The 22,744-nt window shown below is 42.0% G+C and overlaps 1 protein-coding gene across 6 annotated transcripts in view; it reads left to right on the top strand.

Moving 5' to 3' along the window:
- nmbr (neuromedin B receptor) overlaps positions 1 to 22,744 on the top strand; it is a 99,784-nt gene that overhangs the window by 20,453 nt on the left and 56,587 nt on the right. The window contains exon 2 of one of the 6 annotated variants that reach the window (XM_026142863.1): positions 8,084 to 8,246. The exons of the other annotated variants lie outside the window; for them this stretch is intronic. Coding sequence (XP_025998648.1) covers positions 8,236 to 8,246 — 11 coding nt within the window. The 5' untranslated portion in view covers positions 8,084 to 8,235. The remainder of the gene's footprint in view (positions 1 to 8,083; positions 8,247 to 22,744) is intronic. 6 annotated transcript variants of the gene reach the window in all.

The following is a 22,744-nucleotide window of genomic DNA, read 5'->3' as shown; positions in this document are numbered from 1 at the left end:
AGCCATGACGCTGACGTTTCCTAAAATGCTTGAGACACGACTGTGGCGTGGGTGTGGTCTCTGGCCAGCTGCAGAGGAGGGGTGACGCAGTGAGCTCCCGGGGCGGTGCAGGGGCGGGGTGAACAGGTGTGCTGGGGATCTGTCAGTGATTGTCTCTCTTTATATGTTGGCAGTGACAGTCGGAGGAGGAGAGCGGACGTGACAGCAGTGAGACAGAGCGGTGTCTGTCCCAGTACAAAACCACAGTATTAAATAAAAGTTCTGCTGTCGTAATATTCGCTCCGGCTTATGTTTCTTGGGTCCAACATTACAACGACCAAAACACTGACCTTAAACTGGATTAATAAATTTTCTCATAAATAACCACACATAACAAATGTGAAGGAAATCTTTTGGTTGACATATTTGACTTTCGTGGGCAATCGTGGTTCAGGGGGTTGGGAAGCTCATTTTGTCATCGGAAGGTTGCTGGTTCGATCCTCATCTCTGTCTGTCTGTCTTGGTCGTTGTGTCCTTGGGTAAGACGCTTCACCTACTGGTGTTGACCAGAGGGGCCGATGGTGCGACATGGCAGCCTCGCTTCTGTCAGTCTGCCCCAGGGCAGCTGTGGCCACAACTGTAGCTTGCCTCCACCAGTGTGTGAATGAATGGTGGAATTATAATGTAAAGTGCTTTCAGGGTCTTGAAAAGTGCTAACAAATGCAATCCATTATTATTATTAAATCAGCCAGTACCTTCAGACTCAGCTGGGCTATACGTTTTTGTGTATTCTTGATGGTTTGCTATACGATAAGGACTCTGGGATGTTTGGGCAGTCTTCAGCTGCTGGCAGAGCTGGCTCAGATCACAGTGAAGCTTACAGCAGTGAGGATCCACACACACAGAAACAGCTCTGCCCCTCACAGTGGTTCATTCTGGACATTAAATATGAATGACCACTGACACGTTTAAGGTCCGAGCCCAGCCTGTTATTCAGGTCTATGCACAGGTGTGTGTGGGTTGTACATGTTTAGTGTGATTTATAAGAAGGAGGAGAGACAGGGATGAGCAGCAGCTGACAAGAAGGAATCAGAAAAGTCTGGTTAAAAAGCTGAATGTGGTGGAAAGATGAGGTGAGAGAGAGCGTAGAAGGAAATGAGATCGAGGTCATCAGAAACAGCCAGAGTGTGGGTTTATTCCCACACATATTCCCACTCGACATAATGCACATTTACACCACGTTGAACATTTCTTATGTTCGCCATTCATAAAAATTTAACCAGCAAAGGTTAAGTGCATTGTGCCGCATTAAATTTTAATCAGGTAACAACACGACATAGAGCCAGAGCGCACAGCGTCTGTCATGTGGAGCGATTTCATGTAAGATGTCAGGCTTCACGCTGAGATGTTTGGAAGTATTGTGGGTTCAAGCACAAGCTGTAAGTGTGGGTTTAGTTAACAGGTTAACAACACAACCCACCAGCTTCATCCGTCCTGCAGGTGGAGTCATGGAATGGTTTGCATCAGGACCATCAGGAGCAGCAGCAACATTACTGCTGGACTGAGATCGGTGAGTGTGGAGAACACCAGAGTGCCGCGAACTCATCTCCGTGTTCAGGAAACCCGTTTGAGATGATCTGCAACACGATGTGTTATCCTGCAGGAAGCAGCCATCACTGTGGTCATACAGGGAGGGGTGTGGTGACTGACAACACTCAGGCGGGCGGTGGTGTTTAAATGATGCTCAGCTGTAAAAGTCTCAGTGACTCCATCACACCACCATCAGCCGGAACGACCGATCCAAGGCAGAATGGATCCACACTGTTTACACCTGACCCCACCTTCCGATCACGACAGCAGAAATGGAGGCTCATCAGACCAACATTACTCCGGTCTTGTGTTGTTCAGTTTCCTGCTCTTAGGTGACAGCAGTGACACCTGGTGTGGTCTTCTGCCGCTTTGACGTCTGACATGTTGTGCATTCACAGATGCCCTTCTGCATACGTTGGTCTTAACAAGTGTTTTTGAGTTCCCTCTTCCTTCCTATCAGCTCGCAGCAGTCTGGCCATTCTCATCCAACCTTAGACTTCAGTTCCTCTTTTTTCCTCTTTTTGCTGCTGGGTCTGAACAGGTCACCTGTATGTGCCAGAATATACTGATTTGCTGCCATCCTATTGGCTGATTAGATATTTGCACTAATGAGCAGGTGAACAGGTGTAGGTAATGAAGCGTATAAAGGCTGTGTTACATGGGTGGAGGTAGGGCAGGTGGAGGCTAGGGTTCAGGTGTGTTGGAGTTGGCTGTCACAGTGTGCAGAGGCAAATTGTGTGGAGTGCGAATAGTGGACCCAGGTGCAGACAAACCAAAGCATAGAAACAAACTTAATGGGAACTAATGGGAACTCAAAACAAGCCATTTATTGTAGGCTGGACAAAGGTACAAAGCAAAAGGCAAAGGCAAGACTAACAATAAACTAAACTGGGTGAGCTAAATAAAAAAAACCAAAACAAGAACATGGACCTAGAACCTGATATGAGAAAACTGAACCATAAGGACTTCACATGAATTCATGACCTGGAAACGAAGCAGACAATCTGACAAGAAATGACTGAAAACACACAGACTAAATACACACAGGAGGTGATCAGGGGAAGTGGAAACACATGGGGAAACAGCTGAGGCTAATCTGACATAACGAGACAAAGGAAGCAAAGCTGACTACACTGACACAGGACACAGACTTTCAAAAAACAGCATGGAACGATGTAGGCATGATAACACAAGCTGGAAGAAAAGAAACATGACAGACTAACGAAGAAGACCTAAGTGAAGGATAACTAGACTAGACTTAAGGCAACCAAATGATAATCCTATTACTCAACATATTTCAAGGAATAACTTAAGAACTCAAAATATAAACTGAAAACGCTGGGTCAGAGTCCCAGGATTATGACAGTGTGTTTGCTTTGTGTTGGGAAAACTGGGTCAGCTGCAGGAACAGATTATGGTTTGGGGTGAAACACTCTTTGGCTCACTGGAAGAGCTGGGAGTGAATGGTGATCAGGTACTGAAGGTTTGGACAAACTCATGCCACAGGAATGAAAACAGGCTCTTGAGATCTAGACTGGAAAATCTGCTGAGAGCTACAGTTTACTTGGACTCCATAAAATAAACGTAAAAATCTGCTGTCACATAAGCAGGAGCACTGCTTTTAAGAGAAGAAGAAGAAGAATAGCTCTTTATTGTCATTGTTACAAAAACAATGAAAGGCAGTTTGGCATCTCTCCATGTGTCTGAAGTACACAGTCGCATAAGTATTTACACAATAACACAGGCAAATTTACATTTACACAAGAAAGATATGTACAAGTTATACATACACCTGCATACATACAGATACACCCATGCATACATACACGCACATACATACATATATGCATGCGTACATACGTACACACACATATTTCCACATACACGCTTACACACACACATACATGCCATTCGAGGAGCAGGTGCACTGTGAGGTGCAGTGTGATCAGTGATATTGCACATCGAGTGTGTGTGTGGGGGGTGATATTGCACATTGAGGCGGGGGGGGGGGGGGGTGCTGTTGCAACTATAATAAATACAGTTTAAAGAGGTAGGGATGTTGGTTGCATTAAAGTATACATAGAAATACAGTTTATAAATAAAGTGTAATGTCCATGTGTGTTGGCAGTGCAGTTGAGGGTGGAGGTAGGGCAGTTGAGGGTGGAGGTAGGGCAGTTGAACCAGAGTGTGGTGCAACAGTAAGTCAGAACGCTCTCGATGGTGGAGTGGTAGAAGTTTACTAGCAGTCTCTGGGGTAACTGGGCCTGACGCAGTTTCCTGAGAAAGTACAGCCTTTGTTGTGCTGTCCCTACCTGGTGGGAAATGTTTGTGGACCAGGTAACGTCGGCCGAGATGTGGACTCCGAGGAACTTAAAGTTTTCTAGAGTGCTCAGATCGCTTTGTTCTTCTGAAGTCCTTGGTCTTGGCTGTATTCAGATGCAGGTTGTTGTTTTCACACCATTGCTTCAGATGCTGAACCTCCTCTCTGTAGGCTGATTCATTGTTGTTGTCAAACACTCATGGGTGAAAAGTGCGTATAAGAGGGGACTGAGGACACACCCCTGTGGGACACCTACGTGCAGAGTGAGGGTGGAGGAGGTGTGCGCTCCCATTCTGACGTCCTGGGGTCTGTTGCTCAGTAAGTCCAAGTCCAGCTGCACAGTGAGCTGCTGAGTCCTAAGTTGCTTAGTTTATTAACCAGTTTGTGGGATTGAACTGTATTGAAGGCAGAGCTGAAATCCACAAATAGCATTCTCACATAGGTGTTACTACTGTCTAGATGTGTGAGGGTTGAGTGAAGAGCTGTTATTATGGCATCCTCTGTCGACCTGTTTGCCCTGTATGCAAACTATAGATCGAGGTTTGCAGGGATGGCAGCTTTAATGTGTGTCATGATGAGTTGCTTTAAAGCCCGGCTGTCAGCAGCGCTGCAGTGTGATGAGATATTAGACAAATGCAAACAGCTGAGCAAACAGAGCTGGCCTTCTGAAGTTCTCAAAAGCATTTCCATTTTCATCGATAAATACTTCAGCAGTAGCTACTACACCACCTCCTCTCCCTGTAAATCCTGTCGTGGCTGTCCTCTGACGGGTGGAGCTATGCGGCTGCTGTCCCTGCGCTTCAGAGGAGAACAACTTTTTAATTTATGCTCTCAGCGACGTATATGTGTGTGTGTGCATGTGTGTGTGTGTGTGTGTATGCAGGCTCCAACACTGCTTCCTTTCACCGTGAAACATGTTATTTCCTTTCCGCTCGTCATCTCATTACTCCTGCCCAGCGATCACTCCGAGCCTGAACAACGCAGAGAAACCAATCTGATGATGCATGAAACACTCCTTTAATTATCTCCTAACGGCCTAATTCTCTGTGAAATCTTCTGCCCTCTGACTAACTTCAACCCGCCGTGATGAGATAAAGCAGAGAGTTATCTGTGCTTTGAATCCAAGGTCAGCTCCGTCTGGAAACAAACAAGAAAACGCCAGAACCACGATGCGTTTGGGGACGTAAACCAAAGCTGACAGCCACATCTCCCTGCGGGCGCAACAGGGACTAATGGGCTTCTGAAGTGAAATTCAATTTGCCCACGACATTTATAAACCACATAAAGCAGCGTAACATCCAATAAAGTGTATGAGCTGGACCGCAGGCAGGTATGAGAGAAGCTTGGATTTTCAGATAAGTGCGAATAAAGTTAAAATGTAGTCTTAGATCGATACAACAAGCAGGATCTTGCTCTGTAGAGCTTGGCACGTGCACTCCTCTAAAATCCAGTAAACCCACATTTCCAGTTGTCTGAGAACTGGCAGACTGATAAAAGGCTTTTGATATTGAATGACGTTCATCAGTCTTGCAGTGGTCATCACTCTGCTGATCAGAGTTCGTCTAGTGGACAAACTCGTACTTGTTGTTTCATTTGGGACCTGTGAGAGTTTATCAATTCTCATTCACACCTATCACCTTTTTAATCACACTGCACCTCGCCAAGGTGCTCATTTTACAGACCTTTCAAGTCCATTTTTGGGGGGTACAGTACTGTGCAAAAGTCTTGAACCACCATGATTTCTTTATATTTAGCAAGAAAAACAGAAACAGGCGCAGCAATTATTGAAACATGGAAACACAACCAATCAGATGCTTTTCACATGTTACTGCATAGTGGATTCAAATCTGATGGTACTTTTCATGTGTTCATGATTCATCAGTTTATCAAAGAGCTCCAACACCACTGACTGACATGCAGCTGAAACCATGACAGGGCCTCCACCTTGTCTCACACACGGCTGTAGACTCTCACCGTTGGACCTCACTTTAGTTTTAGCCGCCAAAAACCTGTTGTTTGGTCGTTTTTGATTGGATGTGACACAGTAAAAAATGATGAGCTGGGAGTGACAGAGTGCTCTCACTAATGTGATAACCTGCTACATATACTGTGACACTGCAGGGGCTCTTATGAAATAATTGTTTTATGACCCACACCTCTGTCTAAAATCTCACTCTGTGCGGGTGACAGGTTTGAGTCCGGGCATCGCACCTGCTGGATCTTCATTTGGTTTTGAGGTATGTTAAACAGGTTATGAATCGATCATGTGCTTGGTGGTTAAATGTTAATGGAAAGTGTGGGAAATGTATGAATTGATGCTGTGTCATACGTCACACTCTGCGAGCCGTGCACACGAGGCCATCTGTATGTGAAAAAGTGGATTCTTTTTAATCCAGCTTACATTTCACTTGATGAGATGAAGGCAGCGCTGAGCGCTGAGTGAGTCAGAGAGAAAGTGAAAGTGAACAGAGGGAAACACCAGCGTTTGCTTTAGAAGTGGCCGTCAGTCCAAACTGGGATCATAAATTGCCACTTGAACAGATGAATGAAGTCAACTTTCAGCTCAAATATGCTGCTACTTACAACTTATTCTGGTTTTAATTATTCACTGTGAGCTCAGAACAGATGGTTAGTTTTACATCAGCATCCTAATATTCTGCACAGCACTTTTATTTTTCACCACTTTCTTTGCTTTTAGTGTCCAAAATTTACTCTGAGACATTAAAAAGTTTCATTCGAAGCCGTGAGGCGGTGTCACAGTTCTGCAGAACTGTGACTTGCTTTTGCTCTAGCATCACCGTTAGAACTTTTTCTATCAGCCTCGGCTGATTTACTGCCACTTAACTAATGATAGATTTAGATACACAAAAGCAGCATCGAGGTCGACAGTAAGCACGTTCAGGCCCTCATTCACAGACAGTTAGTGCCTCTTTAACCAAGCATGACTGATCTTTGCAGGGGTGTTTTCAGGATCTTAGGTTTATGCATATAATGCAATTGGTCTGACACTTAAACATGCAGGGTGGTGTTAAATAATTTAAATCAAATCACCATGTTCTCCCAAACATAACCAATAGATGAAAAGAGAAACATGGAAGGAAGAAAACAAACTGCATGAGGTGAGCCATAGTCTTCTGGTTCACCCTGTGATGCATCCATCATTCCAGTCCCACTGAAATGAGGTGCATCACAAGTCATTTAAAAAGCTTTAATGGTAAACTAGTCTCTCAGGGAAATCTAGGAAAATATTTCTGTGCTCTTCATCAGCATCATGAGCTTGACTTGCAGTTTCAGCAACCTGTGTTTTAACTGCTATGCATTTGGTCTGATCACGCTGTGTGTGCATATGTGATGCTTTTAAAGACCCGAGCCAACAGCAGAAACTGAAGCACAAACAGAAATACTTCTGCTCTGATTGAAGGTCACGGATCTCGAGTACATGCGTGTCTGTGTGTGCTTGTCTTGTACAGTCAAGGTAAAGGTCAGTACTTTATGTGAAATGCATGGGACCAGATCAAGTCTGCAGAATGGTAATGCAGCTGGAATCCTCTTTAAATCCATTTGACCTTTGCATGCAAACTCAGAAGAAGAAAGGAAACAGGAGCAGATGTACATTAATACAGCATCAGGCTGTCGGAGGAGGTCTGTCTTCACTCTCTGTTTATCTGTTGACTTTGGTGTTTGCATGTTTTGTGGATCCATCCAACATTAATAATCAAAAGGAAAGAAAAGGATTTCCAACACCTTGCTTCAGCCTCTGTTTTTTTCTGTGTAAACTTTGGTAAATGTTTCTGAAGCTGTGCTCATGCTTTCCCAAAGGTACCTGAAGCTATCCACACAGCTGTTCCCGATATCTGCAGGATATCTACAGATGTCTACAGAAGCGTGCAGGAGGCCAAATATGCACGAGTCAAGGAAGACTGAGATCTTGTTGCACTGTTCATTGAGTATCACAGGCCTCAGTCACACAGGCAAGGAGACCTATCTGTCTCCAACCATCGACTGTAATGGAAAGACGCGTGTTTGCCTGACTATCCTGCAGTCGTTGTATGAAACTGGTTGCAAAGAGGCATGCACTGCTACACTGGAAGCCTCCCTGTGACTGCTGCCATCCCTAACAGATTGCTATAACTGCCAGACTTTCTGTAGGCCTTCGTGACTGAGGCACTGAATGGTGATTATACTCTGTTGTAGATGCAGACAGTTCACCTGAGGAGCAGAGCTGCTCTCTGGACAAGTCTGTGTAGCTGCAAAAAACTGATAGGCACGTGGACATCCACTCGTTGTTTGATGATGACCTCAGCAGACCCAAAGATGCAACTACCTGATTGTACCTTCATCCTACTATGGTTTATGGGTTTGTACCATCTATCACACCAGCATTGTACACTTTAGAGGGACTGCTTAACTACTTAACGAACTTATCACGTTTTTTTTTAATTCAACCTAAATATAGAAGCAATAATGGTGATAAAATAAGTAAAATCTATAATTTGGCTATACACAGACTCCAGTTACTGCACTTTAAATCTAAAAGTAATGGCATAAATAATGTGGTCCAATAATAATAATCCATCCATCCATCCATCCATCCATCCATCCATCCATCCATCCATCCATCTGTCCAATAATAAGCTCTATGAGGTCCATTTGTGTAGAATTTGCCTATAGGGACAGAGTGAAGCAGACGGCAGATTTTATATGAAATCTATGAATATTTTAGGTCCTAGAAATGGTTGTCATGCAGTATGGGTGTTTTCTGATGTGATTAATAATTTCCTAAAACGCGTGGGTACAAAAATGGTTTAGTTTAGGTTTGGAGAATGTGGTGATCATCTCACTGACCACAGATCGCTCTGTTTTGGATATTCTCTTTAAAAAACTGTTGAAACAACTGAAGGTGACTTGGACTAAATGAATGAATAATTTCCTTCGATGACGTGAAAGGAAGCCTCTGTAATCAGAAGCCCTGCAGGGGCTCCTGTTCCCGTTTATTTACCAGCAGACGCGGTCGTCGTCCCTCTGAAACACCATGATATCAGCATGTTAACTGGAAACTCATTTCCTGATCGCACAGCTGCGAGTAGCGATCCAGCTGTGTGTCTGACCCTGATGGCCTCTAATGAGCCCCTAACGAGCCTAAAGGCCACTAACGAGCTCATAATGGCTCCTAACTCGCCTGAAGGTCCTTGAAGAGGATAACAAGCCTAATGCATAATTAGCATGGTGATTGGAGTGGCTATTGGAGCCTAGATCGTTTCCCGTCAAGATGATGCACAGAAGTACCCCCTTCAATCCTCAAACCTATGAGGCGATCGGTGCCGGGGGCCCAAACTCTTCAACAGAAAGCTGGTCAGAGGCTGTAAAGCTCTGAACATCGCAGTATGTGAGAACACATTAAAAACTAGTTGTTTTTTTTCCCTCAGCCTGTCTGTTGCCAACACTCAGAGGCAGAAACCTTTGCTGGTTTTAGGTCCTCATTATCAGGCAACCTTTCATTTAGCATGGACGATTGAAGAAATGTCAAGGCTTCACCGAGCAGCCATCCACAGAGCTCTGTGTACATCCAACCCTACCAAACGTCCATGCACTCCTGCAGGAACGTCTTTGACATCTGACTGGTTTACAGAGCTCTCAGGGTCCTCCCCCCTTTAGCACATAAATGTGAAGTTCTGTGGTGGATTTTGGAGAAACTATACCATGTGTCAGCTGGAAATGCAGTGTGCATGCATAATAGTTCACAGGTGTTCACCTGGCAGGTCAGCCTCCTCATTTTTTGTCATGTACACAAGCAAATTCCATAACGTTGGAACTAGAAATCCTCTGAGTGGGAAAAAAAAAGTTTTTTTCAGGTCTGACCCTCATAAAAAATGGAGAGATCGCTGACCTTCAGCAGGACAGCCATGACAGAATATTAGACTTGATGTTTAGCTGTGTTTTCAAATGCACACAGGGAGCTGGATTTCATGCATTTATGAAGTTTTATATAAGAAACTGAACCTCAGAGGAAATCCATCTGTGAGCAGAAACAATGAACTCCCATAGCCATTGAATCTAATGCTGAATGTAATGGTAAAAACTACCCCGCCCCTTTCTAAACAGTGAACACTGGGGGGGGGGAATGGGGTGCTAGGGCACCGTTTCCTCCCTCCAGGAATTCCTAGCAAGCTTTTGCAGTCTCTCTTTGGTGGTCCTGTAACTTAAACTCAGTACTTAAACCATGATGGGACTAATTAACGTGTAATAACATCAGCCTGATTCAGCACTGAGGGGCAAATGAGGACTGTGTCACGAGGTTTGGCTCCAGTAATGATGCAGTGATAATTACAGCACGAGAAAAAGCTCATCTATGAAAATATTAAGAAAGCTGCTTGAAAACTAACCATGGTGCAGTTTTCCAGTTTGATTCCAGGAGGAATTCTGGATTCCAAAGAATCCTTTATTAGATGCTGTGCAGCCCTTACATAGAGGCGCCATCAATAAACAAGCTTTCGTTTTTGTGTGTAGACAGAAGATGATGGTCTGTGTTTCTTGGTGAGCGCGTGACTCTGAGCTGAAAATAAGGAGCAGCAAATGCAGAAGTCAGTAATCAAATGTCATAGCCTCCTGATAACAGAGAGCAGCCCCTGCAGCCCAGGAGGATGGGTTTGTGTGATCAAGGATTGGCAGGGAAAGAAATCAAAGCTAAGCTGAAGAGGAAGAAAGTATTTCTTTCACCCTTTGTTTGTGGATTTGATTTTTCTTTCAACCGCCTGCCACCGAAGCACCGGCAGCAGGAGTCCTGAAAAGTGGAATTAAAAAACAACAAGAGAAAATCTGCTGATCTGATTTGTGACGTGATCATAAAATCATCTGATGAAGTGGGTCAACAGTATCACGTAACTTATTCTGAAGGGTAAAAGGTCTCAGGAGAGCAAAATGCTGCTGAAGTGGAGTATTTAAGAAGTGATTAAAGTGATCTTCAGCTTGCAAGAGAAATCTTTTTCTTCCAGCCATTTCACCCAAAAAATACTCCCCCCCCCAAAAAAAAAGGAAAAAAAAGAAAATGTAAATAAAATTTTAATTTAAAATGTAAAACTAAAATTTCCTCCTCAGCAGACCTCCTTCCTTGTTGAGTCATTATGAGCAGAAATCCTTTTTTTCTCCTGAATTGTTGTGTTATATGTATCACATATTTCATTGTCTATCCTTTTTTGCTACTTAGCCTGACCTGTCTCCCCAATGTAAAGTTTGTATATTGTATGTATGGTCGACTAGGTCTGTCATCTCAGTTGCAGGCAACTGCAACCGACAAATAAAGCTTATCCTTATCCATCACTTCACATCCATCCAGAGATGCACGAATGAAAGTCTGACATCTTATTTTTAACCTGCCACCAGGAGGCAGATCACCTACTAATCAGAAGGTTGTTGATTCGATCCCTGGCTGCTCGAGTCTGCGTGCCGTATATCCTTGGGCAAGATACTAACCCCAGGACTAAACTAAAAGCTTAGTCAGTACAACATCTACGCGTGAGCTGCCTTCTTGTTGTGACTCGTGGCTCAGCATACATATCAGTTTGTATACGTATTTGCCTACGCAGGGCACTTTCAAACTTACCCTACCATGCTTGTGTGCAGTTGTCCAAAACCCCAGCAGCCTGTAGCTCAGTGTGGACTACGCTATGTGCAGCTTAATGCTGACTGGTTGAAAAGTGGGCTGAAACAAGGATGCGAGCAATGGCAGCCCTAAAAAAAGAAAAAAAATGCCTTTAAAATGGAGGACAGATGATCGATTGGGAGCCGAACGGGAGGTTTTAATTCTGTCTGATGTCTTTTTGAACTTCTGAGCAGCTGACAAGGACATGCAGCTGGACCAAAAACCCACAGCTGGTCAACAACTGTGTTGCTGAATAATGACATTTCTGGGGGAGGACCCATGCTGGCTTGACTGATTTATTTTTTAAGGTGTTGCTTTCTTCGCTTCTCTCAAAGGGCCTTTACACTTTTCCCCCTTCTCTCTGAGGCTGCCCGAGTCAAAACAACAATTTATTTATTTTCCAGTCCACGTCTTCAGTCTTCCTCTGCTGACTGTAAAACTATTGACAGTTTTATTTCGGTGTCAGTGAAAGCACCTTTTCTTTAGCTTTGGTCCTTCACAGCACCTCGAACCGCAAAGCCCGAACTGCAGACTGCTCTCACAGAAGCCAGGTCACGCGACTCGCCGCACTAAACTCAACAAGCATTTCCAGTTGTGTAAATGTGTCTGAAGAGGATGATTTACTGTTGTGTGAGGACAAATTCACACAGCAGCTGGTCAGTGTATGCAGCCGCAGGATGACTCACGACTGACCAGCATTGTGGTTTTATCAGCAGGGCGGCAAAGTCCAGGAAATTGCCTCCTTCACACGCTGAGAGTGTTGGAGGTATTCTGGGATGCAATTATAGCTTCATAACAAATCCTTAAAAAAAAAACATAACTTGTGGATGTTCTTGGTGTAGTTGCTGTAGTAACTTGTGTTTTGGTAGGAGGGGCCATGTAAAGGCCATGTATGGATGTCAAGAACTGTTAATGGAACAAAGAACCGTGTATCTGCTGCAGAGACACAGAAGAGCTTCAGGTGACGTTTATGGTCCTCGGCGGTCAGCAGATGAAGTCGTGCGAGAACAAACAGAATGATTTCAAAGTCAAAGCTTGGCGCTCAGAGTCGACCATAATTGTGTTTTTAGTGTCATTCAGGCATGGAAGTGTTCATTTTAAGTCCATCATGCTGCAGACAGAAGGTGTGCTCATCCTGCTGAGAAAGGATCTATTTTTAAAACTTGAACTTTAAGGGAAAGTGTCAAGTCTTCGAAGTCTGGAGCTGTGTGTATCGGTTATATTCAGAGCCAAACATTTCCTCTAAAATCTACTCATGACCCTCAAAGCTTTTAGTTAAGAGATTAAATTATTTTTGTGGGGCATGACTTGAAGAAAAACTGTTTTATCATATGTCTTTGGGGACCATAGGGACTAAGTAAAGCACTATACGAATACAGGCCATTTACCATTTATCATATGTCTGCACTTTGAAAGGGCGCAGATTGGGATTGCTCAGTGTTGTTTAATTAGGAATCTGAAGGTAAGATTAAACGTGCTGGTGTCCTGTGGCTTTGAGATACATTTCTGAGGGGCTTCTGAGAAACAAATCGCAGAGGAGTTGCCTTTTTGTTGAATGTTTGTGACACAACTGCCACAGATGAAAGGAGCAGTCGTCATTGTTTCAGCATGATTATCACCCATATTAACCTAAGAGAAATCTGAAATCATGTCATATATAGCATTATGTCATTTACATGTAATTTTGTGATTATGTATAATTTTCCAGTCTTGCAAGCCCATAATCTTGATTGTGAATAATGACCTCTGGACAGATGAATCATGTGTGTGGTCGCAGTTATAGCAGACATGTTTGGCAGCTGACCCCTTTTTACTTTAACTCCAGCTTCAGAATTGCTATTCTAATCACAGGCATGTGATGTCACAGCATGCATCCAGAGGGAAAAAGACGTTGGGAAAGTACAGACGTGGCTCATCCCACAGTGGGAGAAACAGTAGTGAAGCGTATGTATTCAGTAGATGGATGTCAAATAAAGCACTTTCAACCAGGAGTCAGGGCTTTGGGCCCAAGTGAGACCAACAGTTAGTTATCCATCGTTACCTTTAGAAGTTGTTGACTTCCTTTTCTTCCACTTGTCTCATTCAGGGTCGTGGAAGGGTTGGATACAACCCCAGCTGCCATAGGGCAAGAGGCGGGTTACACCCTGGACAGGTCGTCAGTCTGTCAAAGGGCTAACTCAAAGACAGGCCACCATTCACAGTCTTTTCAAGCTGTTAGCGGATATTTTGTGTTTTTTCTGTCAGAAAACTTCTCCCTCGTGCAGTTGTTTCGCAGCCTCACAGCAGAAAATCTATTCATGCAAGAACCTCGTAGCACCTGCAGTGGTGGAAATGTTCTGGTTTCAAGTTGCTTTGCTCCCTGAGGGACCGAGCTTTGAATTCTCCATCATAACAAAGTGCTTGAAGAAAGTGTGGAGCCATGTCTTCAAAAGCTGAACTAGAAGTATAACATCTTGGTTTTTAACTGACTTTAAAAATTATTAACATATTTTATTCTGAATTTACTGGTATTTAAATAATTTTTAGGTTCTCTTCTAAATTTAGCTAATTTCTAAGAGAATATTTTAAATATATATATTTTAGTCTATTCTTAAAATATTCTTGAGAGCTTGTCAGTGTTTATTTCCTACATTTTTCCTTTCGTATATTCATAACAGGTTTATTTTAATGTGTCCTGTTACTGAATCTGTTCTGAAATAAGACTTAACTGTATGAGTGATAGGGGAAAAGGTAAAACTCTAGAACTGGAGTGCTTTCTCTGGTTAATGACGTTTGGTGACAAACAGCTTTATAAAATAGGAAAAAAAGGTCACATGACTACTCTTATCTAAAACGCTGCAGTCCAAAGTCAGATGATTTTGATTGGCCAGATATCTTAAATATAACCTTTCCCTGCTTCTATCAGCAGTCACATTGGTACTAATGACTGGACTCCACTGGCTCTGGTGACAGCCGCTCTGGCATGATAGGCTGTCACACATGAAGACTTGAAAATGAGTGGGAGGAGACTTTGACAGATGATGTGACATTCTTCTCTCCTTCTCCATACTTTCTCTGCCCAGTTCATCTTGGTTTCATCTCTCCAAAGATTTTTTCTCCCTCCAAGTCCACTCTGGCCTAGGAGGTGCAATGAGATGTTCAGCCTATGTAGCGGCAACAAATAAAAGCTTGACAAGATTAGCTTGTCAACATTTTGCTTCGTATGTGCCATCTCCTCTGTTAGTTGTGAGAATGCTAAAATACAGTATCCACGCACAACCGTGGAGATGTTTAGCTGATTACAGAATCCATCTGTGGAGGGAAGGTAGAAATGAGCCAAGTAACAGTCAGCCAGCAAGAGAAAATCTGGCTGCTGGACAGACTTGTTGAAAATCTGTTTGCTTCACAGTGTGATGCACTGAGCGCCTCTCAAGTCATTTCTCAACTTGAAACTGCACCACCACACTGCTCTTACCAACAACAGCTTCCTGACGTAAATGAATGTGAAGCATTGTGTCAATCTCAATAGATTAAAGTTTAGAATAACATGAAGCAGGTATGAATCCAGCAGGTGTGATGAATGAAGGGTTTCAGAAGCAGAAGGTCGCTGGTAGCGTGAGAGTCTCTTCAGACTTGTTCTGTATAAACAACTGAGATAAATGCTGAAGGTTCCCACTCAGTTTGTTTTTATCTTCTAAAGCAGAAATTAAATCAGACATTGTTGATATTGTACTCTGCAGTGGAGTTGACTCATAATTACACAACCTGTTTTCCTGGAAATTACATTGTGGTGTTTTGGTCTGTGTTTGAGGGACACATAACTGCTCTCTGGAGATTTTTCAAAAAGTTTATTCCAAAAGGTTTCAGTAAGTTAACAAACACAGTTCTCACTACAGTTGCTTTATTGGTGTCTTGTTCTCTGACATTTTAGACGTTGATGGGGTTTCTTTACTTGAATGACTGAGCATGCAACAGTCAATCCTTCTTTAAAGGTTTAGGAAAAGATGATTTACCACTAAAAGCTCTGTTTTATTGGTTTTATGGACGATGACCCCTGTCAGAGGATAACCTAGAAAAATATGTAGTCCAGCCACTAAATATACTTATTTTTAATTAGAGTGATCTGATCCCAACAAACTAAATCTGCAGAAGCACGGCAGTTTTGGTGGGATGTGTTAATAGAGAGAGGAAATGAAACAAATAAACTATGTTAAAACACTGCACTGATAATGAAGCCACTCTTCTGTCTGGTAATTATCTTTTTGCATCAGCATGGATATATCCATAGATCTTCACATCTCTTTGAGTCACAGTATACTTGTGAGACTCAGGTGAAACTATCATATTCTCCTCTGCATGAAACTGAAAAATAACACCAGCAGAAACTCTGAGAATCATCTTTAGCTGAGTTGAACTTTGCTGCAGGTGACCTGTGATGACAGCTTCTGTTGTTCACAGTCACTGGATAAAAGCCAGACTTTAGAAAAGCATCTGTCCTGCTGGGATGATGTTGTGAATTGCAGGTTGAGGGCCCAAACTCAGGACTCTAAAAGTCAGGCAGAAAGTAACAAAAAATGGACCTTTTATTAAGTTGATGGAAAGTCAAGCAACAAGGAAAAATCTAGCATTTCAGTGATTAGCCAGGCCGCCGATGAAGGCAGGTAAACAGATGCTCTGACAAAGAACAAGAAGAGACAGGACTATTTATACACTCTGAGGGCTAATCAGGAGAGTTGAAAACAGCAGGGAAACAAGGGGCAACTGAACACAATCAAGGAAATGAATAGATAGAAAGTAAAAATCAAGACAGGGCATGGGAGAAATTGACAACAAGTAAAAGTAAGTAAAACAGGAAATAAGAGGACCAAACTTAACAAGGACAAGAAAACTCAGACACAATACACAGAGAGCCACGGGAACGCTGGAATAACAACTGAGGACATAGAGCTGTCGCTATAGAGCCAGCATTACTCAAATAATGGTAATTATTCAAGAAACATGAGGTCTTACTCTTGAAAACAGAAATTGAAAAACCTAAATGGAAGCTAATCCTGAAAAGCAGAATAAGGAACAAAATACAAAGACCGTCCCACATGAAGACTTGAAAACGAGTGGGAGGAGACTTCAGAACGGAAATCAAAAACCAAACATGATTAAATTTTGGCTGATCTCACATTGACGATCTGACATGCCCGGAAAGATTCCAGATGGGTCTCACGCTGATTTCTGGCACCGAATACTTTGTGATTTCATGTTGGATGTCAAACTTGCCCTGAGACAAGAAATAAAGATTTTAGATTCAATTTCACATCCTAACAGAGCACACGGCGTCTGCGTATATGGCCCAAAAATGTTGTATTTGGACACCCAAATTAAGACTTTCAAAAAAGGGCAACTTGTGTCACGATCTACCCTGAGAGCAGAAGATGATTCTCTCACTTCTTCTCACACTAAAACTATGTTTTCTGTTTGGGTTACATCTGTGCACCCCCATTTTAACCATCCTAAATACATCTGCATCATCTTGTACTTTATATCCATTTTTTGCCATCCAGCTTATTCAGCCTGGGGACACGGCTTTAAACTCTGAGCTCCTATATGACATAAATAAAAAATAAATGATTGCATTAATAAAACATGAAGTGCGCTACAGTGATATGATGTAAGATTTATGGGTGAGTGTGAGGTCCATGAATGAATCTTTGTGCAGACCAGTCCAAAATCCCCCTGAGCCCGTCTGTCAGTCACTGAATGTACAGCAGGGGAGAGAGACCAGGTTTGAGTCCTGAATATGAAACTGTACCGAGTCACAACGCAAATCTGTGACATGCTGGACGGGGTCACAGTGACACCAGCTCTGGAAAAAGTCTGCTTTTTATTAACATTCTGACAGTTTAACACAAGCAACAGCAGGACAGAGACTTAGTGCAGCATCTTTGTAGAGATGATTTTGTACAGAAGCAGGAGAGAGTCCCCCCCCCCGGACAGATTTTAACTGCAGAGAGGAGCCAAAAAGTTTTCTTTCATACTCCTGCTCCTGTCTTGAGAGAAGAGAGGAATGAAACCAGAAAGGCCAAAAATCCATATCGAAATAAAACTGAAAAACGATACTTTAGCGATGAGCGCAGAGCAGCTCGGCAGGGAATAAAATGAATGGCATCCATAAACCAGTGCTTTTGTAAAACAAGGGAATCCATTTCTTTACATGCTGTGGATGATGCTGACCTGACAAACACATTTAATTCTTTTTTTCCTCATTTTTAAAAAGATCCGACTTCTTAAATAATGTTTCCAGGCTGAGGGAGCCTCTCACACCTCGAATGAGTCATAATCATAAAAGATGAGGTTGTTCATGATTGATGTCAGATTAGATCCACTGCAGTTTGTTTGTCATTCTAGACAGAGCACATAAGCATCTTGGAAAACCAAAATCTCACATGAGCATTTTGATTTGCAGATAAAGCCCCTGTGGATCAAATATATTACACTTTTTAACTGATAGCATTCAGCAGGTTTCTGTAACTGGTTGTCTGTGGCTTTCCACAAGCCTGTGTTCCTTCTCCTCTGCCTCTATCATCTACACCAGGGGTGGGGAACTCCAGGCCTCAAGGGCCGGTGTCCTGCAGATTTTAGATGTGTCCTTGATCCAACACAGCTGATTTAAATGGCTAAATGACCTCCTCAGCATGCCTTGAAGTTCTCCAGAGGCTTGGTAATGAACTAATATTTTGATTCAGGAGTGTTGACCCAGGGTGTTGTTTAAAAACCTGCAGGACACTGGCTCTTGAGGCCTGGAGGTCCCAACCCCTGATCTACACGGATAGCTACAAACTTGTGGGAGCCAAGTTAAGATAGTTCATATGTTTTAGTATTTATATTTCGCTGTTGTTAAGCTTGTTTGTGTAATTAATAATTTAGGAAGTAAATGCATGTTTATGGTGGAACTAAAATTATTTTATTGCTGTGTTGGTTTGGTTACGTAGTACCATGATTACATGTGCCTTAAAGACTCGTGCTTATAGTAAAATCCGGGCATCACGGATGTATGCAAATTAGGGCATGTGGTGCGGGAGGGGGGAGAGAGAAAAAGAGTTAACACGGCATAAGCTATAGGCGGCAGCAGGGTAGAACAGAGCCACACGGTTTTCCTACCGTAGTAGGTTATTTTGTTGAGGATAAGTTAAACCTGACCACTCCTGTAAGATGCAAACTGTGGAAAAAATTTTTTGTTACATCTTTTCACATCGGAGTCCCGTGGAGTTCTTTTTCCTCTTCAAACTGACGTACGCGAGTGAAGCACGGGAAAACTGGTCTCACAGCTTATACAAAACTTCTTGGCCATTTTCTGATGGCCATGCAGTCTCCTCTTCAGGGTTCACCGTGAGGTCATAGTGGTGTTCTGCCTGCACTGCTCAGGTGGTGTAATGAAAACTTGTTGACCTTAATGTGATTAATACTAAGAAAATAATCAATGATTTCCAGAATGACAGCAGTACGCCAAAAGCTGGAATCATACACCGCGGAAAAGTCTAAATTGCGGATACTCGGAAATAAATATCAGTGTAAATCCGATGCAGACAAAGTCAGTGATTAAACAAGGAAAACAAAGAATTTACTTGTTGCACACTATTTCTTACCATTTCTAAAAATATCTTGTGTCATTTCTTTATTATTTTACAGAAAGTCTTTTAACATTTTCTTTCATGTGCTGCAGTGGGCTTTCTGTGAAGGACAGGGACAATCTCAATAGCATTGGGAAACTCCAAGATCAAAGATCTCAGCTCCATTTGGGAGAAAGTAAAAGGTTTCATTCATTGATCTGAGCATGCTCTTTCACATGAATTTGTTTTATTGCCCTCAGGTCAGTGCTATCATGCAGCCTTTAGAAAAACAAAGCACTTCTCAAATTCTTTCATACTTTCTTCTATTCGGCTGATAAATGTCAAGAGAGGCTCTTTGTTTTTATTCATGTGGTTATGAATAGGTTGATGTGTGGAGTTCTGCTCGGAGACCACAACGTCAAGCTGCTCACTGGCAAACTGAATGTTGAATGCTAGACTTCTATATTATGTTCTATATTATTTATAAGTGTTTATTTTATTTTTTCTTTAATCTATTTCATTTATCTATCCATTATAATGCTGGACTGACAAACAGAATTGCCCATTGTGGAATAAATTATGTTTTCTGAATCTGAATCTTTATTTTAAATTTGGTTATGGTACCCTAGACCAGCGGTCTCCAACCTTTTTTGCGCCACGGACCGGTTTATGCCTGACAATATTTTCACGGACCGGCCTTTAAGGTTTCGCGGATAAATACAACAAAATAAAACTAGTATTGGTACCGAAAAAAAGACGATTTATTCATAACACACGTGAAAAGACTGAGGAAAACAGAGTTAACGATAAAAACAATAACAAAATAACGCTGAAAACCGATAAAAACCCTGAAAACCATACATTTCAGACCTGAGCCTCAACTCTCGCGGCCTGGTACCGGTCCGAGGCCCGGGGGTTGGGGACCACTGCCCTAGACGAACCACAGCATGGCCAACTAATATCATGCCTTATGCTCATGCTAGCTTTTCACAGTGACAGTTTACTGGAACACCTGAATAATTACCACAGACTGAACATAAACATGGTCACAAGTCAGTATGTTTATTTCATAACCAAGAATAAACCTCTGTGGCTGAAACACAGAGCTAAAAAGTGCCAAAAACTGAAGTTCATTGATGGACACTTGCTGCCTCCAAAAGTGAGTCAGTCTGGATAGGCTCCCAAGTATTACAGCTGAAATAAACATTCTTACATTTTGATATAAAAACTGTTATTTCATAAATGTCATGGTTCCTGGGTTGTTGATCCAGTTTTTCTAGTTTGCTGTTCTCTGTCCTCAGTTATCTTTTTGGTTATGTGGGTCCTAGGTCTAGGTTCTTGGTTATGATTTAGTCCTCGAGTTTCAGTTCATGTCTGTTTTCACTTAGTATTCTGCCTTGGGTTATTTGGTGTAGTGTCTTGTTGTTTTTCTTGACTTTCCCCTTGTTTTCCATTTCCATGGAAGTTTTCCTGGGTGTAGTTGTTCTCAGGTTTTTTACTTTCTGTTTTATTTTGTCCCCCTGTCTTGTTAGATTCTGTTCAGCTGTGTCTCATTTTCCCCAGTGTGTCCTTTCTTTCTAACTACCTCATGTGTCTATTTAATGCCTCAGTTTTCCAAAGGTCTTTGTTTTTCTTCATGGTGCACTCCTCTGGGGGTGTTTCTTTTGGCTCAAAAGATGCATGTCTGGCTCAGTTTTGCTTTGTATTTTCTGTGAGTTCTAGCAATTAAGCTATCCTTTCCTGTCTGCTACATAGCGTATCATGACAAAAATCTCTTATTTTACTTTTGCTAAGGTCTAAGGTTTGAGCTAACAGGTGCGGCTGTTTAATTTAGCTAATTGAAGTCACTGTACTGTATTAATGCTGTTTGTTTGGCAAATACTGCTTGCTGGAGTTTTAATGAGTGAATTTTCTGGATGTTATTTCTGTTACGTAGCATTAATGTGCCAGTGTCTGTCTGTATGATGCAAGTGTTCAGTTGATAGATATTGCTAACCAACCTTGCTAATATTCCAGACTGATTTGAGGCAAACTGGTTCACAGGTTCAACATTTTAGCCCTATAGTTTTAGGCAGGACTCAGACATGCTTTAGAAGTTATCAGTAAAATCTGAAAATCGTTTCTAAAAACCTACAGGAAATGTGTGGCATGAACTGCAGTATTGTAACCTCAAGAAAATAAAAGCTGACTCTTTTCACCTTGGTGGGTTAAAGCAACTTATCGATAATGTTTTTTAATTGGAGGAAGGAAGACAGAGCAGCTCCTTTCAGGTCAAATGAAACTATTAAAAAAAATTGTTATTTAACTTTATGCTATCAAACTAGTGGACAAGGGTGGTCTTAATGGGACAGATCAAAGTGACATCTGATATAACCTCTAAATGCCTCAGACAGCATTTCACTATTTCTTTTCACTATTTCAGCAGGTGATAATCCAGGGACAAGCTAAAACAAAAGGATCCCTTTGTCCTCTGCATAGCAGGGAATGCGATGGGATGTTAGATCAATTTCCAAAGACAACTAGTGTCAAGAGAAATCAAAATAATCAATCAAAAATTGAACCTTGGGGTACACCACAGATTTCAGATAATGATGAAAATTAAAACCAACTCAGTGTGGCAAAGTTAATGCAAACCTGTGCTTCAAGAAGGGCTATCAAAATAGCATCATCAACACATGTTAAAAACAAAAAAGTTTAACTTTGATGCAGAGAAAGCACAGAACGTGGTGATATAAAGTGGAACTTCTTCCACTTCTTGTTTCTCTGTAGATGTGTTTTGCTTATTTGTATTTTCCCCACCTAAAGTCAGCAGTCTCATAGAACTCTATCAAAACTAACAGCCGTCCTCATCAAGCTAGAGAGAAATAACGCATGGCTGTTGGTCACTGGTATAAATTGCTGTGTCCCGTACAAACTGGATCCGCCTTCTTCAAAAGACTGGTTAAATATTGTTGGAGAAATCTATGCAATGGAAAAAATGACTTACATTTTCAGATTAAAGGAAGATATTTTCGTTGCTAAGTGGGAGAAGTGGACATTTTATGGCACCAAGAAAAAGAACAAAACATTTAAGGTCTATAACTCTATCTATTGATGCATGCCCGTATAAAAGTACGTATATAAGCTGGAGTATGTATGCTGCGGAGTAAAGGCAGGCATGCATACGGTAGTTGATTAGAATTGGCACCCACACCTTTTGTTTGCTTTAGTTCTGTTTGTTTTGACTGTGTGCTTGCATGGTTATTTCTCCTGTAATGCAATACATGTTTATGTTTAAACTGTGACAAAACTATCAATAAAAATTACAGTGTCAAAAAAAAAATTGCTGTGTCCCTGTCAGCTGAATGACTGATCTGCTTGGCCTAATGAGGAATTTAAAATTCAGCTCCACGATTACACATAAAGAATAATTGTGATTAGTGTGACAAAGTACTATTGCGTCCCCTCCCCTGCCACCCGATGGATGATGTGGTTTCTCATTAAGTAACAAAGAGACTGGAGCCACTAATGCCAGCAAAAGAAAATGATGTGGTTATTAAATGATTTATGTTTGCATTCAGTGCGAAAATATGAAGTGTGATCAATGGTTAATGCAGTAATGATTTTTAGTCTTTGCACAGTGGCAGGACCTTGATG

Source organism: Astatotilapia calliptera, chromosome 15 (genome assembly GCF_900246225.1).
Source record: "Astatotilapia calliptera chromosome 15, fAstCal1.2, whole genome shotgun sequence".
In the NCBI taxonomy this organism is placed as follows: Eukaryota; Metazoa; Chordata; class Actinopteri; order Cichliformes; family Cichlidae; genus Astatotilapia; species Astatotilapia calliptera.
Note: the sequence above shows the minus strand (reverse complement) of the source record. Positions and strands in the feature narration are given on the sequence as shown.